The 24,995-nt window shown below is 38.5% G+C and overlaps 1 protein-coding gene across 1 annotated transcript in view; it reads right to left on the reverse strand.

Annotated features, from left to right (window-relative positions):
• Positions 1-80: 80 nt before the first annotated feature.
• The window catches only part of TMEM178B (transmembrane protein 178B), a 364,398-nt gene continuing 339,483 nt past the window's right edge, over positions 81-24,995 (reverse strand). Inside the window, exon 4 of the mRNA XM_034402907.3 lies at positions 81-13,911. Within this exon, the coding sequence (XP_034258798.1) occupies positions 13,661-13,911 (251 nt within the window). The 3' untranslated portion in view covers positions 81-13,660. The remainder of the gene's footprint in view (positions 13,912-24,995) is intronic.

Raw genomic sequence — 24,995 nt, forward strand, 5'->3', positions numbered from 1 at the left:
GAAGAAAAGATAATAATCATGAGCTGCTAGCATGCCCGTGAGATAGGATAGAACTATAAAGAAATAATCAAACGCTAGGGTTAAAACACACAACATGATTTCCTTTTATTTAATTGTTTAATCAGTTTACATTCCACAACTGACAGTTTACTTTTTCTCTTTTTTTTTCCATAAACAAATTGCTTAATTACCAGACAATATTGTAAATCAATGGAATTACAGAATGTCCTGCGAATTTGAAAAGAAAAACAAAAAATTAAAAAAGCAAGATGCAGCCAGTTTTGTTTACTTTTCCTCCCACCCATCCCCATCAAGCCCCATAATACTCAGCATTCTCTTCCATTGTTGTTGTTGTTTTTCCCCTTTCTTCTTTTTCCCTTTCTGGGAAAAATCTTGAAATACTGTATGTCTCCCCCAAATTCACATGTCCTTTTAAAACATTCCTGGAATCCTCTCTATTGCTCTAATAAACAAAAAGGCCCCTGATGAATCTCTGCGGGACCAAGAACTGAAAGCCAAACGAGGGCTTTGCTGCATACAACTATCATTGTTATACCCAGTAATGTGAAGAAGTAGATGCACTAAGATGGAGCTTTAGCTGTAAAAAGATCAAGCAACACAGTTATCCACATCATATCAGAACAAGAATCAAACATACTAATTCATGTTATTTTTTATTTTTTTTTTAGCACCAAAAGCCATTTTGGCTACTTGCATTTCATGAAGCCAGAAAAGATGCATTACAGTCTAACCAACAGGGTTTACTCAAGGAACATTACTCTGACCTGTGCTATGAATGCTGAAGTTAAAGGCAAACCAGGGAAGAATTGAATGACAGACCTGACTTGGAGAAAGGAGCGGGGTGGGTGGGTGCGGAGGGACGGACAGCACTTTCTTGAGGTTTGCTGTGCATAATTTATTCCTTTATTAGCTCAGAGTTTCATTCAGTGATGCATTTAAGAAACACAACTGAAAACGAATGCTTGTTGTCAATTAAAGTTAACAGAGTTCATTGACCATATACACATTTCAGGAGGTTGGCAACTACCAGTGCTCAGATCCACAGCAGAACATTGTTTTGTCTTGGTGGAACCTTCTATATAACTGATGGTCTTTATTGATCTTTGTAAGTTGCAAAGTGTTTAGAATGCACGAAAGAAATCAACACAGTTGGAAGCGATTTGTGAATATACACCATCTATCTTTTAAATATTTTGGCTTTTTTCCAGACATGAATAAATCAGTGGTAACCGTGAAGTCACAACTGAGCTGATGGCATTCAGATTTTAGTACCATGAAATCGTGGGCAGAATCCTGCAGTTCCGTTTTGAATGTGCTGAATCAAGATAGAGTTCCTGTTGAGCTCAACACGTGCCTATTGAATGGTCCCAAATACAAGCATGTGAGAATGTCCTAAATATTAGATCAGCTTCCCCCAGCTTTGTGTTTCCAGCCATGATGGGTGTTTAATTTCCATAGCTAATTGGTAACAGGCCTTTGGCTGGGTAATATGGGAGAGGCCCAAAATATATGAAAGGGTTAACTTCCTGGCAACGGAAATGCGGAGTACCATCTTAGTTCTCACAACATCAGATATGACCTCTAATCCTGGGATATGCCAAGTATATTCCTCTTTGCATTCATCGAGCCTGCAGATATGCTGGGACTTTGAATATTACCTTATAACCAAGGATTAACTATTCTTCATAGCAGACTGACAGGAAGTCTGAAGATGAAACATTGACATTTCTTGGTCTGCGGTTTGACACACAGCTCTTATTGGCCTACATTAAAGTGGTAAATTCACATATGTGTATTGTGTGCATGTACATGTATGTGAGGGGGAGGTGTACATGAGGGACAGAATGATTGTGGGGATGTATGACAAATTAGAAATTTGTTACCAGAAAGCTGTTGTCTGATTTGGAGGTTTCTATATGCAGAACGCCAATGATTTCCTGCAAAAGTATTCATGTATGCATTCTAAAAATATCCAAGAATAGTTTGACCATATAACTTGCAAAGTTTCTCTTAAAATTTATATAATAGCAATCACGGCCTTATTCATTCACATCTACATTGCAAGGAGCCCAAGAACAGGTTCACTGTGTACTGTGCTATTTGGGTCAGCTCAGCTATGGATACTCAAGCATTTTTCCAAAAAGTGAGAACTTTTCAGAGATAAACCTGCATCTCACATCAACTTATTTAGAAACAGGATGAGTGGGAGTATGACTTAAAAAACGGAGATAAGATCTGAGAGCAAGAGGGAGATCTTTAGAGACCAGAAGGGATCACTTTTGACAATCCACTCTATTCAAAATTAGTGTATCTTGTGTTCCGATGTATGAAAAAATCTAGTCTGTAAATTATATTGTTCCATTTCTCATAAGGTGAATCCTAAATGCCAACAAATGAGGAGGATATTTTAACTTTCTTGTTTCTTCTGTAACAAACTTCCTCAACCATCTCATCTCATCTATAACTCATTTTCAAGCACAGATCAAAACTCCTTCTTTTCCTTTGATTATATATAGATATTCTTTTCTGATTCTGAAAGGTTAGATAATTGTCTCTGATTTTTGACATATTTTGTAACAGGGCAGTTCATAAATGTTATTTATATGCTTTTAATGTTATTCAAATTAGATGTTGAGGGTCTCCATATTTCAACAATGGTGCCTCAAATTACCTTTTTTTTTTAAAAAAAAAAACCAAACAAATTAATTCTCAAAACCACAGTTCTATTTGTTACGCTTCCACAATATAAAACATTAAGGGCACATTCCTGTTTACACAGAATTAAGGCAACTGAATTCAGTAGCAGTGACTTCCAGTTAAATGTGCATAATTAGGATAATTAACACATCATTAACTCACAGGATACTGTGAATTGTAGTCCCACCTTAAATTTGAAAGCTAGCTGGGTGATCTTGGGCCAATCATTCCCTCTGAGTCCAACTCACCTTACAAGGTTGCTGTTGTGGGAAAAATAGGAGGAGGAAGGAGTGTTATGTATATTCCCTGACACTTGAATTACCTGTAAAGTAATAAAGGAAGGCAGGGGAATTTTTTGAAATAATTAAATAAATAAATTGCTTTCGTGTGCTGCTGTGTCTGACAGATTTGGATTCCCCACAGTTTTTGGCACTGTCAAAACCTTTGCAATAGTTGCTTTTGTTAGTTCAGACATATCATAAGTAACTCGTGCTAGTTCAGGCCCCTTGGGCTATAAAGTGTCTAAGTCATTGTCCTTATTTGTAGGTGTTCTTTAACTTTTGATAATTATGTTTGCCATTCTACAAAGAAGACAATGTGTTGACCTTGAATTTCTTTACTTGGAGTGTGCCCCACTGAATCAAAAATAAGTTAGTCTAGTAGACAGACAGAGAGTGCTTCCTGCATTATTTCAAAAGAATAGAAATCTTGATGGGTTGTTATAGTTGGAATTAACAGTCCCTGACCCAGTTAAGAAGCCAAATTCTGATCCAATGAAGAAATGAATTCTACATGGGCACATCTCATATTTTTCATTACAAAGTATGTAATGTGGCTTTCAAGACGTAGGAAATAAATGCGAAAAGAAAATGTTTTCAACGGAAGCATTGGAAGTTACTTTGATGTGAAGCATTCTTGATGAATGTATCTTTTCTTTTATGTACACTGAGAGTGTATGCACCAAAGACAAATTCCTTGTGTGTCCAATCACACTTGGCCAATAAAGAATTCTATTCTATTCTATTCTTTCAAAGAATCTGTAAAAATCATACTGAAGATTGTTCACTGAGAAGAGGCAAGTGGACAACATCCTAGATACAAAGTGTGAGCTCCCAAACTCACATATCTAATGACTGAATTGTATTCCATCTGATATATTTTTGGGAAATGATGGTGGTTACAGTATGAACACAAAAACAAGAAAAGGCTACTTGAATTGCATAGTAGTTAAGGGAGAACTGGATGCAACCCAGGTCCCATCTATGCTCCATTTGGTATAACTTAATCATGATGCACAGGATAAAATTGTAAATTCAGCAAAAGCAATAACTGATCTTAAATGGTGGCAAATTAGACCACTGAAATTTGTGTGTTGCACCATTTTTTAAAATGATCCTGTTTGTAAAAACCAACATAGCTAGGAAAGAACTTGAGTTTCACACATGCGTTACTAACTAAGCTCCCAAATCAGAATCCACTAAAACTATAAACTCAGCCTTAGGTCATTGATTTAAGTGCAACTTGGAGAGACACCTCACGTTACTTCGGTATTTTAATTTAAATTTAAAATTGGTCATTTAATCTTATGACATTCCCCTGACAGAATAATATAGAAATCATAGCGAGAAATGACAGGAAGAATAAGGGCAGATTAAGTGTGGCGTTTCTAAAATTCTCCCCACGAGACAACCATATGGTTGCAACTTTCTTATATTAATGGAGCTGGGACTTACTCAAGAAGTGTGATTCCTGAAGACAAAGGACTAGATCAGCAGCTGACTTATCCTTCAATAGTAGTGACAGAACCATCTCACATTAAATTAGCAATCAAGTTCAGGTGACACAGAGCAGAGTGCAAAAGCAGACACAACTCTGTTCTGCCATCAAGGATTGTCATTTCTTTCCTCTCCTTAAACACCCAAATTTGTTTCCTGAGATAGGGTTAATAGCAAGGCTAAACACGCTGCTAGGCTGCAAGATGGCAGAATTGGAGGACTAGAAGCCACGCCTTTCCTGGAATGTGAGAATTTGGTTTTCAGTCAGTAATTAAATTAATTGTTTGTTATTAACTGAAAACCGCAGCGGTGGCCTTCTATGAATGGAGAAAAACATAAACCAAGTTAAAAGCATGTTGTAAAAACTTTCATTTTTTGCTGCTTCAGCAGCACCGTAAGGTCACTTGCTGAGGAGATAAACAAGGACAAAACCTCTTTTGGCAAACGTGCATCTTGACCAAGGACGATGAAGCTGAGGACGGATAACCCAAGAGTAAAAGATACTTGGAATTGCTGCTAGGAGACTTGCAATGAAAGAAGGTGTTGGAAAGAACCATTTCAACCTCTCTTTCTGACTTTCTCCCCATTAAATTTTATAACATTGACTTTATTATGACACACAGACCTTACAAGGCTTTCAGAGACAATGGGTTTTTTTTTTTGTTCCTGTTGACAGCAATACATGCAAACAGTTTGCTTAGAACCAGTGACTTCTACAGTAAGAGGAACAACAATGGAGGCGCCAATATTCCTGATCCTCTTGTCTCACTGACAAAGAGGAAGAACCAGTGAGACAGTTTTAGGATGCTTCATCTGTTGAATTCACCAAGGCTGAAACCCTGCCCTCCCCTTCCCCTCCCCTTCCCCTCCCCTTCCCTTCCCCTGCCCTCCAATTCACAATTTTAAGTTTGTACATATTTTTACAGGCATTTGGATTAAAAAAAAAACCAGTTACATCTGGAAGGTACTGATATGAAAATGAAACATAGAACAAGATTTTTTTTCCTATTTATATAAAGCATTTCATGAGGGAGTGAAAGAAAGGAGACAGAGCTAATGGTATTAAATTTTTTTTCAAAAAAGTGGAATTGTACCTATGATCCACAGGGCCTCCAAAATTTGAATAACTGCAAGGAACAACTTTTAGAACTTACACTTTTGTCTTTTTGAGGGATCTAACCCCTGCAATACAGAGCAAATATGACTTTGCCTAATGAACGTGAGAGGTATGCATTCTCTTAATGAAAAACAATTGCAGTTGTGAGCTGCTGCACACCCAGATTCAACCTTGTAGAACTTCAAGAACAAGGATTACAGCTGGAATACCTCAAGAGGGGAGAATAGCAAGATGGACTGCCAACTGAAATGTTATTTGGAAATTCTAGGAGTCCCAGCACTTTTGGAGAGATAAATAAAAATTGGAATGGTTGAGCGAGGTATTTAGGAGCAACGATATTGAGGAGAAGTTAATACAGTTTTTAAATTATAAACTGTTGATACAAGAGCCTATAATCTTTTTTGACAACCGATCTCCCTTGTAATTTTAACAACATGCTTTGGGAACTTTCTCAGCATGACAGCTATGGTGGCCACAGCTAATCACAAAACACTGATTTACTACCACTAATTCTGACTTCCTAGGATTTTCTGCATAATAGCTTAGCTTACTGTTTCCTTTCATCTGGATGGGTAGGCTCACTTCCAGACATTGAGTGGCAGACTCTTAGCATTTTTATTTTCTATGGAATGACTTTGGGATCCATGTCAGACACGGAGGCATTGTTGGGAATACAGATTATGCTTGAAAATGGTAGCTCCTTTATAGAATGCAAATTGTCTTTGGAAGCAGATGTTAGGGATTGCTGAGTGTTCAACAATAATAGTTTTTCAGTGATTACTTTCTCTTGAATGATAGAACTATGCACTCTATATTAACCTGCTATTCTCAGAAACAGGGGTGGATATTGGTTCATTGCCCATGTAAAGTTCAAATACTATTCCAATTGGTTTTTCCTAGATAGAAAGAAATAATGGTGCCATCTTGCCCTGCTTTTGGTAACAAAATATTTTGGGACAGCCATGAACCTCATCCTACCTGATCAAAGTTAAGTCAATTCATCTACAGAATGACTAATACGCACCCTGTGGTAAATTACCACTATAGTAAGTTACCACTACAGTAAACAATTGGTGATATTCATCAGCATCTCAAAGTAAGGTCTAACTGCACTATGAAATAAGGCCATATAGAATAGGAATCTCACACAGACATCTCAACACTCTCACTAAACCACAGTTCCCAAATGGTTTGGGAGAAGCAATAAAAAACTAGCATAAATCTGATTAAAATTTTGTAGCGTAGATTCAGCTTTACTATGAAATCCTTAAAATGAACCTGTAGTGTACTACAGTATAGGATGTATACTATACATCCCAAAGATTTCAGGTTCATGCTACAATATTAGTTCCTTCACCCCCCCCCCCAGTTATGATTAAGATAAAGGAGGGTGGCCATTTTGATTTCATTGTAAAGTATTTTCCCAAAGAAACCAAGGGAGGTCACAGATTCATCATTAAACACATTCAGCCAAACAGCAATATTCTATAAGGTCACCTGAACACTTTGAAATTCTTCAAAAATTACATATATACATCTACATACAAATATGCACATATACAAGTATATCTGTGACTTTCATTTAACTTCATGGTGGCACTTCAATTAAAATATATTCTCATCAGAGTTGCCTTTAGCAGGGTACCAGACTAGGTACAGACCAAATGCAGTATTTAATAGGAGCAGCTGCTCATATGTTCCTACAGTGTAGGAAACAATTATGCAAACAGAAAGCAGAAGGCCTTAAACCTAGAGCTCTTGCTTAGGAAAAATGTGAGAAGGAAAAGGTGAAAGAGGACAGCTCTGTGACTTCTTAAGATCAGAGGCGGCAACTTTCTGTTCTTTACTTTTTAAAGTCTAATAAATCTATTTTAGTTCTTTCTTTTCTTTGTTGAGGTTCATGCTTCATGGTAGCATCATCAACAATACCTTTCCAAAGTTTTACCATCTCTAAGCTAAGTTTTCATACTAGCTGCCTGAAAATCTTAAAAGTTCAATGTGTTTCGCAGGTTGAACCCGAGGAGTCACAGGTAAGGACAACCGAATTCATAGGATTGTATTTTCACCTATTTTAGCATTGAGTGTTAAGCTATGTATTGCAGCTCCTGTGAAGTGGAAGTTTTATGCAGGTGTAATGAGACCTCCTACTTCTTCAATATTCAGCATAATCCATAGTGTATGTAATTGGTATTGCAAACCATACAAAACATCTCAGAAAATCACTCCACCTAGTTAATGTTTTTTAAACCTAGATTTAGTTTTGCTGAATATGTATTATTATTATTTTATCAGTTATTAAATGCCAGGGATAGATTAGTCTACTTCCCTATTGTAAGAGTTTACTTAGAGTAGTGGTAATCATCATTGTAATTTACTAGAGGTGCCAGCCTTCTGGAAAAGAAATAGTGAACTGAAAACAGCTTCACTAAAAGAAACCACAGTAGAATGAAGAGTCAGCAAACAGACTGAGTCTTGGTAATTCCTCTTTGGACAAGGAGAGGATATGAGATCACTCATAACTGCTCCAGATAGTTGGTTTTTATAAGAAGACCACAGGACAGTGATCTCTGGTAGGTTTAGAGCTCTGGAAGATGATGGAATGAGCCATCTTACTTATTCAAAAGGACACTGGATTCACATATTTCTTCACATATTTCTTTTTCCAATCACTTTTGGAAATTGCTTTTTAACTGCTTTTCAGCTATTAGGATTGATAGTGCACTGGTGAATTTCCTTCAGTCTTCAGTGCAATAAGTTTTAAATACAAATTTAAAAACTTAAAAAATATATTTGAATAAACAATAAAAAAGTGATTAGAACTTTGATTTTTCAAAGTTACAAATGGAGCATGGGGCCATATAGATTGGAAATAAATTTTTAGAATTAATGATAAGAATTCTTGTAAGAAATTGCTTTTGTTTTGAATTCTCTTAAAATATACTTATATATACAAGATGAGATTTTGAAGGTTGGACACTAGAAGGAACCAGAAAGAACAGAAGATTACAATTAAGGGAGAAGAATACTTACATTTGACTAAAACAGAATGAAGCAAAAATGTTTTAACATTGGACATGCTGAAGGATAGTTTTGAACAATCAACCCAGAAATTAATTTTAAGAGTGTCTGCTTCTGTAGACAGACTGTGTTTAAAATATATTATGAAACAGTTTTAGGACATTATTTGAAGTGACCAAAGAACAAGATTTTTAAATAAAAGGAAGAAATACAAGGCTGGTTTATTTGATCAAGGTTAAAATAGATATGTTGTTATCTCTGGTAACTTAATGGGTTTGGCTGATCAGGGCTGAAACAAGGAATTTTTAAGGATTTGTTTAAGCATAGGAGATGAGATTTGGGAAGAAGGGATCATTTATTGTATTTTAGGAGAAAGTGATAAGTTATTAAAGTTGTTTATACTTGCTATGATGAAGGGGAAAGTTATTTCAGTATATATTTCTCTTCTTTTTTTAAAACTATATTCTTGTTTTTCTTTCTCATTTATCTTTCCATTTTTTCCTTTTTCCACTATTTTTGATTTTTATTCTCTTTTTAGTTTGCATTAGTTTTTTATTTTTGTTTTGTTAATAACATTATTTTAAAAAAAAAATACTGGTGGTAGATTACGCCCCATCAATTGAACCAAAAGGACTTTTGCCACCTTTCCTCTGAATTCTTCATGAAAATAGTTTTCCTCAGAATGAAATTTTGTACAAGGATAGACTTCTTGTGCTGCTGTGCCAAAGATAGCAAGACCACTTTACTGACAGTACCCTGTACTGAGGCGTGTTCTGTCCCAATAATTCATTTGGGCCTGGTGAGTGTCCTGATGTTTTGCTCTGATGACTTGCAAGACATTGTCATCTGCTCTACAGCACATCAATGGCTGACATTCTGAGGAATCATTACTCCTTATGCCTTAATACGTTTAGTCTGTAAAGTGCCACAAGACTTATATTTCATATTGTAGATGCCACATTAAGATCTTAAAATAGAGTTATTTAAGGAGAAAACATAAAAATCCTCTCATTTTAATATTTTGTATGTTTTTAAAAAGTAGTAAATTGATGAATAAATGGCAAATGTATGAAAAAAGGCACTCAACTGATGGACTTTTTCTGTAAAAATAGTAATGGCTAACATGCAGAATCAAAGTTTCCTGCCATCTCCTGAGAGACACAAATAATTCAGCTCATTCAACCTGGTTGCAGAATTCCAGTTTTTCCCCCCCCAGACCATTTGACTCTTATTTCAATATTGGTGATTGAACATCTTATGAAATTCAACCAAAAACATCCTAACCCTATTACCTTGTGTTATACACAGGTAATCCTTCTTTAAGGAAGCCAACCTTGGGATGCAACTCTTAAAATAGCCAACTCTTAAAATAGGTGGATGGTAATAGATAGGAGAAGTCTGGCATCAATTGCAGGCACACAGAATGGCATTTATTTATTCCAGTTTTTATATTCTGGTTTTCTGCCAACATTAAAAAGAAAGTGGTGGACCCATATTCCTAACTGATCTCTTATCTAACCACTGAGATTTTCAACATTAAAGGTTTTTTTCCTGACAATTCCTTTATTCTGCTTTGCTTCTGAAACTGTCTGCAGCACCAATTACATTTTTTTTTAACCTCCTGCAGTTAAAATCAAGGAAACGGGAGTAAGTCACTAGGACTGAGCTTGAGTTGCAGGAGATTTGGCCGACCTTGTTACTCAGATTCTAATTTCCCTGAATTTATGGAAAATATAGGCATTGGGCCTGTAGCTTTAGAGAATGGATAGAAGAACTGCTTCCACATCAGAAATATTCTATGCTGTTATTGAATTCTATATTGCTGTGCTCCGAAGCAATTATAATATTCTTTGCATTTTTGTTCATTTTCCATTGCATGATCTAAATCTGCATTGAGGGTTTTCTTCAGCCAAAGGAAAGGATACAAGGACTTCAATTTTGTAGGGATTCCCTCACCCCTCTATTCCTATGGCATGCCTTGACTCTCCATTAATCCAATTTAATTTCAACAAAATCCATGATATACAAGATCATCTTCCTCCAATTGCTTCAGTAAATAAATGAGATTTGATCCACTAAATAATAAACGTTATTTACATGGGCTGGGCTGATGCAGGATTAGCATCATTCCACTGCCCCCCTTATTCACTGTCAGTCTTAGGGAGATCTTCTGCAACTGAACCAATTAATTCTGAGTCCATCACTGCTGAAGATAACATTGCAACATCTCCTGGAGAGGAGAGGTGTGGAGCAAGCTACTTCCCATTGACTGGAAAACTTCATCCTATTTTTCCATTGCCCAGGCTCTCTCCTCCATTTTGTTACACCTTACTACTATTCCCTCAACTTCTTCAATATATATTTGCTATTTCTTCCTTGAGCAGTGTTTAAAATCCTCCCCACCTTAACTGCAAAACAAGGATGGTGACAAGACTACCAAGTTTTGCATTCCCCCATTAATGCAGGGTCCTTTCTGAAGGGTTCTTTCATGAAGTTTCTGATTCATCAGCATTAAAGACACATGTAGAGTGGCATGACTGAAATTCTGGGTCCAGAGGTAGAATCTGACATTAGTGGGAATGCCCTTACAGGCACCCCAAAACTGTGCTTTTGATGTGGAGAGAAATTATGCAGTTCATTCCTTTGTATGGTAGCAGGACTGAATTAAAGCCAACTGATGCCCTAAGCACAGCCCCAAATATGGTGCCCTTGGCCCCTCCACTGCTTAACTGACACATTAAGGCTCAATGCTGAAAACTAAAGTCAAATGCATCCGTGAAAGAATTAAAGGCATGATAACTGGGAGGAAAAAAAATGATGTGGTGGCCCCTTCCCTTGGTCCCCTAAAAGCATGTGCTTCCTTTGCTTAATGGTTAATCCAAGGCTGAATGGTAGACCCACACATTATAACCACATGGTTTATCTGCATGTGTAGCTACGATGAAAAGAGACATCAAGAAGATGTTGCTACATGGGTTAAATACTTCAGAATATACTTGGAAAGACTGTTTATATGCTATCTGTGCTTGCTTTTTGTCTTTAAAGGAAAGGATACTTCTGTACTGGTAGTTTTATTTTATGTCACGAGGTACTAAAAATAGAAGTGTGGTTCATTTGTTTTGGCAAATCCATCCTCCAATGTTACGCTACTATTTTCCTCTGAAGTTCATTATCATATGCAATTAGTTTGTGTGTCTACTCCATTGTCTTGTTTATCCTCTCTATGCCAATCTCTATAAGGACTAATCAGATCCCAGTTTTTTTCTGGATCATAAGTTGTTATTTTCGTTACCTTAACTGTATCCAGATCTTTAGCACGAATATTTAACAGGAGGAGTCAGGTATAAATAAGTGGGGAAATAGTAAGAAATAAGGAGAAGAGAGGAAACAGATGAAAAGTATGTGTGTGTAGGGGCACACTCGGTGGGCAAAGTCAAACTGATGGCCACAAAGGTGTGTTGAAATTCCATCCATTTTTAATGGGTGATACACATACAAACAAACAAATCTTCAATCACAACATTTCAGCTATCAGTTTGACTTATTTAACCACACCTTACTAATACCCCTGTGGAGGAATTATCAAATCACAATCAAAAGTTTTTTTGTTTTTTTTTTAATGAGGAATGGAATTCCCTTCTCTCCTTTTCAATGCCTTCTGGTCTACATGTTTTCTCATCTTTGTTTATTTATTGAATTTATTTGCCACCTATCTCATAGCAAACATCTCTGGGTGGCAAGTAAAAGGCTCAGAAAATCAGGTAGTTTATGATAACTGCACGGACATCTGTTCTTGGTGCACATGGACATAAGAAGGAGCACCGTGTATTACAATCCTTATTATTTCCATTCCTTCAGAATTCCATCACTGCAATGGCTTTTACCCAAATGATTGTAATTAACAAAACAATGGCATAACAACAATGACAATCTCTGTCCAGACTCCTCCTGCACAGCCAACTTGACGATCAAACAACCACAACGCCCACATTCCCTCCCCTTACCACCCACAATGGCTTCTTCTATCCACCATCAGATGGTTCTGATTCAGATGGTTCCAAGGCAAGGGGGAGATCAGAGGCAGAACCAAATCCAGACCATGAAATGTGCAGCCTCCAAACTGGCTTTTCCTCGTCCATGCATAAGTCTTGACACCTTTTGTTGCAATCACAGTGAGGAGAATTTGGTAGAAGATCACATGGAAATGCCAGGTTTACTTTTCTTTCTTTCTTTCTTTCTTTTTTTTTTTGAAAAAAAAAAGTGGGCTGGAAGGGGAGTTATACACTATGCATCACAGCATTTCAGTTAGACTTTCTCTTGCAATTCTGCCAACAGTTTAGCCTTGTCAATTAAGCCTGGCTGTAAGGCAGAGGGAAGTTAAAACAGCATGGTTAAAGCATCCACTCAAGGATCCTCACTTGAAGTTTTGTTCTGTAAGAATCTTGGCTGTTTTTTTTTTTTTTTAAAGTTTAGCAAAGAAAGGGAAACCTGCCTTAATCTTCTGGTTCATTCCTCTTTGATGGAACAGGCAAGGTTTAAAAGAAAAAAAAAATCCATATGTGAACAGAGGGATTCTGAAGATGACCTTGAGAAGGTTAAATTTTAGAGAGGTAACTAAAGAGGTTCATTTATTTACTGTTTATGTTTCCCCAATACAGTGTTTTATTTATTTGTTGTTTTCTTTACTCCTTGTAAAAGTACCTTATACACCAAGATACCCTTTTCCCTTCCCTATCACATCACACCCAACTGGCGGTAGACAGATGTTCATTTGATGTTTGAAGTGGGATGCTGAAGATATTTTTTTTAGGAGCTGAATGGAAGAGCAATGTTGCAGAAAAGCTATTCCTTTCTCCAGGAAAAATAACAAGAACAATACAAAGCTGTAGAGAAGATGTAGGAGCCCCATTGGACTCCACTCTACCATGGCACTGGCAACTGTTTGAGATCTATATATAATATATGTTTATGTATATTAATTTATATTTATATATGTATAATATGTATATTTATAGGCTTGTTTGTACTTGTCTTAGCACACTGTCCCATTCTCAGGTCTCGATTTGGGGCAATTGGTCCTGGGGACAGGTTGAACGGAAGGGGCCAAGGTACAGAAGAAGCCAGAGATCAAAGTAAGACCTAAGCCTCCCCATGCACAAAACATGGACCAGCCGTAGCCATGACTGATGTCATCAGGGAGTCCATACAGGTACCGGGGGTATCGGGAGAGCTCAAAGTTGATTCCAGCTACACATGTGCACAGTGAAATTATGCAGAAGGTTCCTGGAAGAGAAGAAAAAAAAAAAAGACAAAAGACAAGGAGGAGAAAAAAACAGGAAGAATGGGTTAGAATTATCACAATAACTCTTTGCCCACCATCTAAAAAGAAAGTAGTTGGAGAAAGAACCGAGGAATCAGCAATGGATGACTCAGGAATTCTAGAATGCCAGTTAGTTTATTTAAAATATGGGATATAATATCAGTGGCACTTTCCTCTTGAACATTTCATCCTTCTGATAAAGCTCTTCTTTGCCAATGAGAGGCAATACTAAGAATACTCTGATAGCTACTCAAAAAGCCATGAGACTATACATTACCCTGGAAACATCAGAAGAGTTGATGTTGGAAGGCTGCAATAGCAAACAATTTTCCACATTATTGTCCACATGCTCATTAGGAGTCATCCATATGCTGGCTCAAGAGAAACTTTCTGCTATCTTTGCTGAACAGCTGAGTTCCTCAAAACTCATATTTGCTACAATGAATTTTGAGGAGCATCATTTATGTCACACTTATGGATCCATCTAAGAAGCTTAATGAGAACTGTAAAAAGCTAAGCTGGTACCTCACTTTCTTAGCCATTTACAATAGATCACATTATATTCAGGGCAGAGGTGGGTTTCAGCAGGTTCTGACCAGTTCTGGAGAATTGGTAGCAGAAATTTTGAGTAGTTTGGAGAACTGGTAAATACCACCTCTGACTGCCCCCCCCATCTATTCTCTGTCTCCCGAGTCCCAGCTGAAGGAAGGAGGAAATGGGGATTTTGCAGTATCCTTCCCCTGGAGTGGGGAGGGAATGGAGAGTTTATAGTATCCTTTCCCTGGAGTGGGATGGGAATGGAGATTTTACAGTATCCTTCCCCTGCCATGCCCACCAAGCCATGCCACACCCACCAAGCTATGCCCACAGAACTGGTAGTAAAATTTTTTGAATCCCACCACTGATTCAAGGCAGTATCATACGTTTGTATGGTTCATACAAGTATACAACTTCAGTGTTATTTGCTTCATCCTACTGTAATGTACTGATACAGCAATGGTCCTTCAAATCACTTGACCTTAGTATTATTCGAGTTCAATGTCTACTTTCTGCAACCAACATCAACATTACCTCTGCAGATTTGTGACGATGGGAATTGGTCCTCGGAGAATATTAGGTTACATGCAATAAGCTTTACAGTATGCAGTATTTATTTTTTCCCAGGAATGAAAGAGTTATCTTCATTTGTTATCCAGCTTTCAATGGCTGGAAAAAGACTCTATCTCTGCCCCAAATAAATGGAAAGAGTGAATAAAAGTATGTTGAGAAATTCCATCATCATTCAAAGCCAAATAAATTGAAAGCACTCTTCCAACCGACAGAGGTAGGATTAAATCACCTAACTCTGTTCCCATTCCAAATTCTGAATATGTACAGCGCTGTTTGATTATTCAATTTTTTTGCTTTTCTGCTTGATATGTAGCAAAGATGAACAATATCAAAATGATACAATAGAAAGCAGATAAGGAACAGATAGCATGTACTTGCTGCCCATTGTCTGGAGGGGCTAATGGATATTCTGAATAGCTAGCTATTATTTCCATGCAATTCCAATCAACAATCAGTCAATAGTAAGAGGACCTCATTTAATTTTCTTATGACCTGCCATGAAATATGAGTCAATAAAAATGTGCTTCAAATTTCAGATCTCATTAGGAAAGAAGATATTTCATTAGTAATTAAAACCTCTGGTTCCAGGTTCTACTGGCGGAGTTAAATGATGGTTCTCTTAGGATAAATCAACTTTACTTTCTTGCTTGATTGGTTTGTGATTATGATCCAGAGGTGGGTTTCAGCAGGTTCTGACCAGTTCTGGAGAACCGGTAGCGGAAATTTTGAGTAGTTCGGAGAATCGGTAGTAAAAATTCTGACTGGCCCCACCCCCATCTATTCTTTGCCTCCCAAGTCCCAGCTGATCAGGAGGAAACGGGGATTTTGCAGTAACCTTCCCCTGGAGTGGGATGGGAATGGAGATTTTACGGTATCCTTCCCCTGCCATGCCCATCAAGCCACGCCCACCAAGCCATGCCACGCCCAGCAAGCCACACCCTCAGAACCGGTAGTAAAAAATTTTGAAACCCACCACTCTTATGATCCTATATGAGTATGATAGCTCTTTCTTTCCACTTCAATGGAGATAGAGCCATGTTTCCGGTACAGCAAGAGACTTGAAGTTGGGTCTTCAGTACATCATTGCTGCCATACTACCGGATTATATTCCTTTTCGTTTTAAAATTGTACTTTAGAGCAGACACTGTGGTTCAATGACATTGAATTTATGTGACTTTACTGCATTGCAAATGGGGAAGAATCCCAAACGATGCTCTGTCAACCAAATAAGGAAGCACAGCAAGCCGATGCAGTCTGTTGGCTGAAATCTCCTCATTGCATCCAGGTATGCAAGGGACATTTCCTAAACAATTCACTTGATTTCTCACATGAGGTCCATGTATCACCATCGTAGCCTGAATCCTAGACCAGTGGTTTTTGCTGACTTTCATATTTTTGATTAAAAATAGACACAAGCTTCATTCATGCAATATATTTAACAAGGCCAAGTAAATGTGACATGTTAAAGTTGGATATTATTGACTTCAGTAGTTTTAGGGGGGGAGGACCTATTTTTGACTTATTGACTTCTGCAAAAAAAAGTCCGTTTATTTAGATTATAGTTTAGTGTATGATACTCAAAAATGAATAATTCAATTAACTATGTAAAGCTGGTGTTTAATTGCAGCCAGGAAGGTTGCCTGAGCACAGATGATTCAGCACTTTCCAAGATAACCACAACCACAATCTCTACCACCTTTTGTTCTAATTTTTTCTGGGTGTAAAAATGTAAGCGTTTAAATATGGAATAGGAATCCTGCAGAGATTGTTGAAATTTATTTTGTCTGTCAGCCCCAGCAATGTGGCCCAATGTCCAGGGAATTAGGTTTGGGGAATTTCAAGTCCTCCTTCATCTCATTGATTGACTTTAGGATCGCTATGGTGCTGGAGAAGACTCCTGTGAGTCCTTTGGATTGCAAGGCGATCAAACCGGTTAGTCCTAGAGCAGATCAACCCTGACTGCCCTTTAGAAGGCCAGATCCTGAAGATGAAACTTAAATACTTTACCCACCTAATGAGAAGGATAGACTCCCTGGAGAAGAGCCTAATGCTGGGAACGATTGAGGGCAAAAGAAGAATGGGACAACAGAGAACGAGGTGGCTGGCTGGAATCACTGAAGCAGTTGGCGTGAGCTTAAATGGACTCCAGGGGATGGTAGAGGACAGGAAGGCCTGGAGGAACCTTGTCCATGGGGTCGTGATGGGTTGGACATGACTTCGCTACCACCACCAACAACAACAATAACAACATTCTCTTAATTCAAACTATTTCATAGGCTTTGTGGAGAGAAAAAGAAATGGAGGAAGAAATCTTGTTTGTTGTCTTGAAGTTCCCATCTGTGTATCTCTCCATCCATTGATCCTTCTATTAATCTTAGAGATGCTACTTGGTTAAAATTCAAATTAACCAAAGATCCTGTTCCCATGTGGCAAAGTGTATATAATACATTATACTTTAAAATAAAAGTGTTATGATGCATACAAACATTTGGACAAAGTTTTTTCATGTCTGTCTATCCATCCACCTACCTATTTGCCTCTTATGAAATGTGTATATATGTAGGCTATACAAGTACACCCAGTTTATTCCTGCCAGTTTTTATTTATATCACTGAGAAATATCAGGAACACTCAAGAAAAACATAAAGTGGATCTGACCCAAGAAACACAGTCTCCTTTTTAGCTTCTTAAATTATCCCATTGCCTTATCACAGCGTTGTCAAACTCAATTTCATTGAGGGCTGCATCAGGGCCACATCATTCATTGAGGGCCAGGGTGGGTGTGGCCAGCTCAACATCACTCGTGTCGGGGGCGCCTGTGGCGGCCCAAGCGCTCTGCCAGCGAAAACGGGCTCCTGAGCTCTGTTTTCAGCTGCAATGACTTCTTGCAACCCTCTGCCAGTGTAAATGGAGCTTGGGAGGGCCTCCCTCAGCCCTTGCGAACTCTATTTTAGGTTGCGAGGGCATCCTGCAACCCTCTGCCAGTGAAAACAGAGCTCACGAGGGCCGCATGCAGCCCTCACGAGCTCTGTTTCCGCTAGCAGAGGCACCGCGGCCTAATCCTGTGCTGTTTCCAGGGCGGCCCTGCAGGCCCGATCTAAACCCCCCCAGGCCAGATCCAGCCCCTGGGCCTTGAGTTTGACACCCCTGCCTTATCAAATCATTGAAGAATGCGGCCCCGCTCTCTCCCTGCTCCATTGTGAGAAACCCCATTCTGCTGAAGCAGCTTTGCAGCAAGCTCCTTCTGTGCATGAATTAAATGCCTCAGCAGCACGAGGCTCCTGAGAGCTCTTTATTATTTTGGCACACACTTGTATAGAATATAAATGATTGTTTAATTACACACTATAGCCTCATCATTGGCTAACAGACGGGCATGTGACAGACAAGGTTTAGTTTAAATCTGCCCTTACTTATTTATTAAACTTCTTTGGAAAGAGCAAACAGACCAACTGACTAATACAAGGCCGATGTGCTTTGTGAAATCATAAATCCTTCACACATTTTTACTGAAAAGCCAAAGCAAAGCAAACCAGCTTCCCCACTGCTATGGATCACAATAGAGAACGAAGATCCTGTTAATATGGAGAATCTGGGCCAGTTCGTGCAGGTTGCCAATTCAAAAGAACAGCTGCATTCCTCCTCAACTTTGGGCAGGCCAATAGCCATAAAGAGAAAACTCAGTGTGAACTAGACTCTGGTCTGAGCTTCATCTGTCCTCTTTTTGGAGAAGCAGTTTTTAAAAATGCAATCACAATGGCTGAAAGTGTCTCTGGCAATCTTCTGCCCCAGGTTGGCACAAGCTGGTTTGATACTTAGCAAACCAGGCTGGCACAAGCTCAGATTCGCTCCATGGCCTTTTAAAGAGTGTCAGTGATTTGGGGGATGAATGTCAATTCGAACTCCCTCTTCCTGGCTTTCTTGTACTGCATCCAATAGCAATATTTTTTTCTCCACTGTTTTCCTCTATTCCAGTCAATAGCCCATTAAATGAAAGTAAGAAAGTAAATTTATGAACTCGGTTTTCCCCCAGTTAAAGGACTATCTCCTCATCTTTTTATTGCTTAATTTGGCAGACTTTTGTCTTTTTAAAAAAATTTAAATTACTGCTTTGTAGAGATAAATTATGAGTCTGAATTCAGAAGACAGAGTAAACAAGGATTGTGTTTCTCTATTTCTGTAGAGAGCCATGGAGATGACCTTGAAGAAACTAGCCAGAAAGCATTCAGAGAACATCAGTATATTTTGGGCCAGGGTGAAAGAGCAATTTTTTTTTTTTTTTTTTTTAAATTTGATTTATATGCCGCCCTTCTCCGGAGACTCAGGGCGGCTTACAGTGCGTTAAGCAATAGCCTTCATACTTTTGTATATTTATACAAAGTCAGCTTATTGCCCCCACAAACTGGGTCCTCATTTAACCTACCTTAGAAAGGATGGAAGGCTGAGTCAACCTTGAGCCTTGGAGAGATTCGAACCAGCAGTAAATTGCAGGCAGCTGTGTTAATAACAGGGTGCTTTAAACCACTGTAGTACCAAGGCTCTGATGTAGATGCATGTGCTTATAACAAATTTGAAACAATTTGCTAGAATTGTGGGGTGGAATGATTTCATTCTAACTGACCAGTTTCAAGAAGGACTTGTTAACAAGCTGAGAGATGAATTGATGATACAAGGCACCCCAGATAATTTGGAAGAGCTGGTCCAACATGGTGTGTTAATAGGTAGTTATTTGGAAGAGTTGAGGTCTAGAAGGAATAGCAAGGAAACCTCTCTTCCCCCTGTAATATTCCTCCCTATTTGCCTGGGCCTCCTCAGAATCCAGTATTGGAGATCCTGTGAATTGGGGCAATCAAGGAAACTTTGTTCCAGGAGAGAAACAGAGAAGAAATCTCAGATTATGCCTTTACAAGGAGCTCTCAGACATCTAGTCAGATCTTGCACAGCTAAATTCATTCACCCGGATGAACAAAATGCTGCACATGTGGATCTACAGGCTACACAGTAAGCAAATGTCTGACTTGCTCAAGGCCATAGCTTTGGGAAACTTTGCAGGTTCTCTTTCTCTGCACGAGACCCTCATACAATTAAATATAATTAAAGAGCACTCAGACAACTGGCAAGCACATTTTATTATTCCTGCTACTCTTTGTTAGAAGAGTATTTAGAAATAGGTTGGAAGAAACAACTCTCAGACTTGGGGGCAACAGCCAATTTTATAGATGAGCCGCAGTACAAAAGTTTAATTTATCGATTTTAGTTGCTGGAAAGGCCAATGCTGGTAAGAACAATTGATGGGCAGATGCTACAAGCTGGGCTTGGGTTGTGCTGTGCTAACCCTTTACAACTGAAATCATACAGAATTCTTGCCACTTAATGTTGTTATTGCTTTCCTTACAGATTCCCAATGTGCTGAGGATTGATTGACTACAATTACATAATCCAGATGTGAATTAGGAGCAAAGAACAATTTATTTTCCATCAATGAAATGTCAACAACACTGATTGCAAGCTTTTTACTCTCACCCTTCCACATGGCTGTTTGGTGCACCGAATGTCCTACCTTACCAGAACAATACTCTGACTTTGTGGATATGTTTGGGGAGGAGGTGGCAATTGTATTGGCTCTCCACCAGACATGTAACTACCTTCAAACTGAAACCAGGAGTCCAGACTCCAGATTCCATCTAAGAATTAACAGATTCTACTCAAGTTACTCACATTGAAGGGATTGCTGGATGTCAGTTTGAAGAAAGGGTTTATTTAACCTTCCTAATCTCCAGTGCCCCTAATCTCCAATACCTTTGGGACAACCATAACCTGGATGACTGAGAATCTCTACAGACTTTTGGACTTTCTTGGATTTTTCCTTGAAAATGTTTGCTTCTCATCCAAAAACCTTCTTTAGTTTTAACTTTAGTTTAGGACAAGCATGACCTGGATGATTGAGAATCTCCACAGAGACTTGCAAAGTATATTACTAGTTCTAGTAACAGCTCTATTACTAGATTCTATAGACTTTCTCAACAAAAATATTATTTTTGTGAGATCTGTCTGCTGATCTGTACAATTTCACATCTTAGTAACAGAGAAAGTCAACAAGAAAAAATGTGATCAGGATTTGCTTATCATTTAAAACTCCTTTCCAATGATCTACATGTTTGTTTGTTTTTTAGAATGACTGGATTTATATAGATAAATCAGTGTGATGTGTTTATGAAACAAACATTTTTGAGCGAAAGCAAATTTGACACCTTAGGAAAAAAAATAGTGGAATTAAAGAACCACAGTGATTGATTCACATGAAGCAAAGGTTACTCAATTTGAAAATTCTGATACTGTGCCCAGCGACCCACTTATAAAGTCTATTTGTATAAAAATAATGTCAGTCTATAACAGTCTGTCTTTTCCCAAAGAGAGAGTGACCATTTTAGCTGCGGGACAAGGACAAAAGTCTGGTTTTAACATGTTGCTTCTAGAGATACTTTAGCATTTGCTCTTCTACTTTTCTTTTTTGTTTCTGCTTCATAGTTTTCATTTTGTCTTTAAAAAACTTATTTTCTTTCCTTTTCCTTTTTAAATGTGCAACCTTCTATACAATATTTGGTTTTTTAAAAAGTCTGTCTTAGTTTGGATGGATGGATGGATGGATGGATAGTTTTAACCCATGGAAAATGAATTTTATATATAGGTTTTTAATGTGCAATTCCTTTATGTCATGTCTATGGAGATTCTCAGTCATCCAGGTCATGGTTGTCCCAAAGGTGCTTTTTCAAGAGGCAACTGGACTTTCTGATTTTTCTCTGAAGAGATTTCGCTTCTCATCCAAGAAGCTGATTCAGCTCTGACTGGATGGTGGGGAATGGAAGGATTTGACTGAGGAAGCTTCTTGGATGAGAAGCGAAACGTCTTCAAAGAAAAACAAGAAAGTCCAGTTGTCTCTTGAAAAAGCACTTTTGGTTCTTTATGTCATCTTTAGTCATTTCCTGCAATGTAAAAGACCTTAGATTTAAGTATCTAAATAAACTGAGCAATATACAGTCAGACTTTTAAAAAAAAACACCTTATCCTTTATAAGTAAAAGCATTTTAAGGAACAGATTGCTTAAATACTTATTGGTAGAAAATCAAAATCTACTAGGGAGTAGTCATTTTGATTAAATTTTCAATATTTGTGGCGGAAGATGAAAGAAATATTTAATTGTTTAAATACCACTGATTTTAATGACCTTCCTGCATTTACTAATTCCTACGGGCTTACTACGGATCATCAAGTTTTTTTCATAGAGGTTTGAATGTCTTTTCATTTTAGCTATGCATGATTTAATTATGTCTGGAGATTTTAATCAAGTTTTAGGTCTTTTTCAAGACTGTACTATTGTTCTAGCTAATTTTAATTCCCTTACAGACTTCACTATGGATATATAAACTGTTCTTTTTTTTTTTGTTTAATTAGTGGACAACTTCATATAAATAAGTAGGCATTCAAATTTACAGAAAGATGTCACGTTTAAGCAGTGGTGGGATTCAGCCAGTTCGCACCACTTTGGGAGAACCGGTTGTCAACTTTCTGAGCAGTTTGGCAAACTGGTTGTTGGAAGAAATCATTAGGGCAGAAAACCGGTTGTTAAATTACTTCAATCCCACCACTGCGTTTAAGTCTGTATTATATAGAGGCTATGTTGGTTTCTGTTCACTTATGCATTTACTGAAACACAATTTAACCAAGTTGACTATTTCCTACCTATTGTAGCCTTCCGAAGATAATACATGATGCTACTTTTCGGGATATAGTTTTATGTCTTTAGGAAATTATAAATTTATGAACACACAGAAAATGGCAGACCTGATGCCTATCTCTTTTCTAATGCATATGGAAGTTTATAATTATGCTTTTTTGAATATTTTCCCCAATTCTTTAAGACTCCAAAGGCATGCTAAAATAAAATTGTTTCAAGCTCTTCATGACTATAAGGAGAGTTGGATCCAATCATACCTCCAGAGGAAACATATTCTATAAAGCTACTACTTAGAAAGCCAGTCTTTAGTTCTAAGCCAGTGGAATCCAATTTTTTTTACTACCGGTTCTGTGGGCGTGGCTTGGTGGGTGTGGTGTGGCTTGGTGGGTGTGGCAGGGGAAGATACTGCAAAATCTCCATTCCCACCCCACTCCAGGGGAAGGATATTGCAAAATCTCCATTCCCACCCCACTCCAGGGGAAGGATATTGCAAAATTTCCGTTCCCACCCCACTCTAGAGCCAGCCAGAGGTGGGATTTGCCGGTTCTCTGAACTACTCAAATTTTCCGCTACCGGTTATCCAGAACCTATAAGAACCTGCTGAATTTCACCCCTGTCCTAAGCCCATAAAACCTCTCAGAGTGGGGGAGACAGAGCACTCCCCCCAATGTTTGAACCAAGTGGGCAGAATCATACTAAGCAAGGCATTCTGTCCTAAAATGATATAAAAGAGTATTATGTTTCTTACAATCTTAAATTGGGTCTAATTCAACAAAAGATTTTTTTTCAAGTATGTGGAACATAACAGAGGATGCTTAAAAGGGGCTGACTGTCAACTTCATCATGCTGGATGTGCAAAATGAATATTTTGGGAATATGATGTCAACTTGCTCTATTTTTTTTTATTTTGTTACTATGCTTTTGGGAAGAATAATACAGTCTTGAAGTGTAAATATGGTTTTGAACTCTATATCAAAGTAAGGAATTTTTCATTACATGAAGAATGGTGGACTTATAGTGCATGTAGTATGGTAGTTCTCGAGATATGACCAATCACTTAACAGCCAAAGTTAAGGCAGCTTTCACCCCCCACAAAGCTGTATATGACCCTGTTTCAAACTCCTGTGGTAGCCTCAGTGCCACTGTAGTCATTGCAACCTACCACATGGATGCTGCAGCGCCCTCCCACTTCTCTTCCCCCATCCCATCCTGACAGGACCCTGCAGAGCTTGGCCTACACTCCATGCCTCCTGGAAGCAGCCGCCATTTTCAGCACTCCAACAATGCCTTGTAGACATGGCAGCTTGCTTTTGATCAACCTTCAGAAGTTGAGGGAGCTTCATCACTTGAGACTTTCAAGAAAAGATTGGACTGCCATTTGTCAGAAATGGTGTAGAGTCTCCTGCTTGAGCGGGGGGTTGGACTAGATGACCTATAAGGTCCCTTCCAACTCTGTTAATCTAAAATCTTGCTGCTTGTCTACATCCTTTATGGAGCCAGATGGATGCCACCAACAAGGTACCCCCTGCTTACTAAATCACCCATGTGTTCATTTAATAGTGGCATCAAGGAGAACAGGAATGGTGCTTAAGTAAGGCTGTCACGCTTAAATGGTTGTCACCACTAGTGACTATAATGGACAGTCCCTATTATGAATGAAGCGGCATCACACAACACCCAGAGGCTACCATGCGAGGACAAATCATACACTGCAAAGATCGCTTGGAGGTGGGAGATACTTCTAATGTAATCTACCGGATCCTCTGCACCTCAAGGTCCCTTCCAACTCTGTTGTTCTGTTATGTAGTAAATTTATTCCTGCATGGATTGGCCTTGTGACTAGGGAAGACAGATGGGGTGGAAGCTAACCAGGGGTGAAATCCAGCAGGTTCTGACAGGTTCTGGAGAACCAGTAGTGGAAATTTTGAGCAGTTAGGAGAACCGGCAAATACCACCTCTGGCTGGCCCCAGAGTGGGGTGGGAATGGAGATTTTGCAATATCCTTCCCCCAGGAGTGGGGAGGGAATGGAGATTTTGCAGTGTTCATCCCCTGCCACGCCCACCAAGCCACGCCCACCAAGCTACACCACGCCCACCAAGCCATGCCCACAGAACTGGTAGTAAAAAAAATTGGATTTCACCACTGAAGCTAACCATCCAACTGCAAGAGGCACCCCTCGATCAGAGGAGGAGTGAGTGGTC

This window comes from Pantherophis guttatus, chromosome 7 (assembly GCF_059756535.1).
Source record: "Pantherophis guttatus breed Tessera chromosome 7, ASM5975653v1, whole genome shotgun sequence".
Classification (NCBI taxonomy): Eukaryota; Metazoa; Chordata; class Lepidosauria; order Squamata; family Colubridae; genus Pantherophis; species Pantherophis guttatus.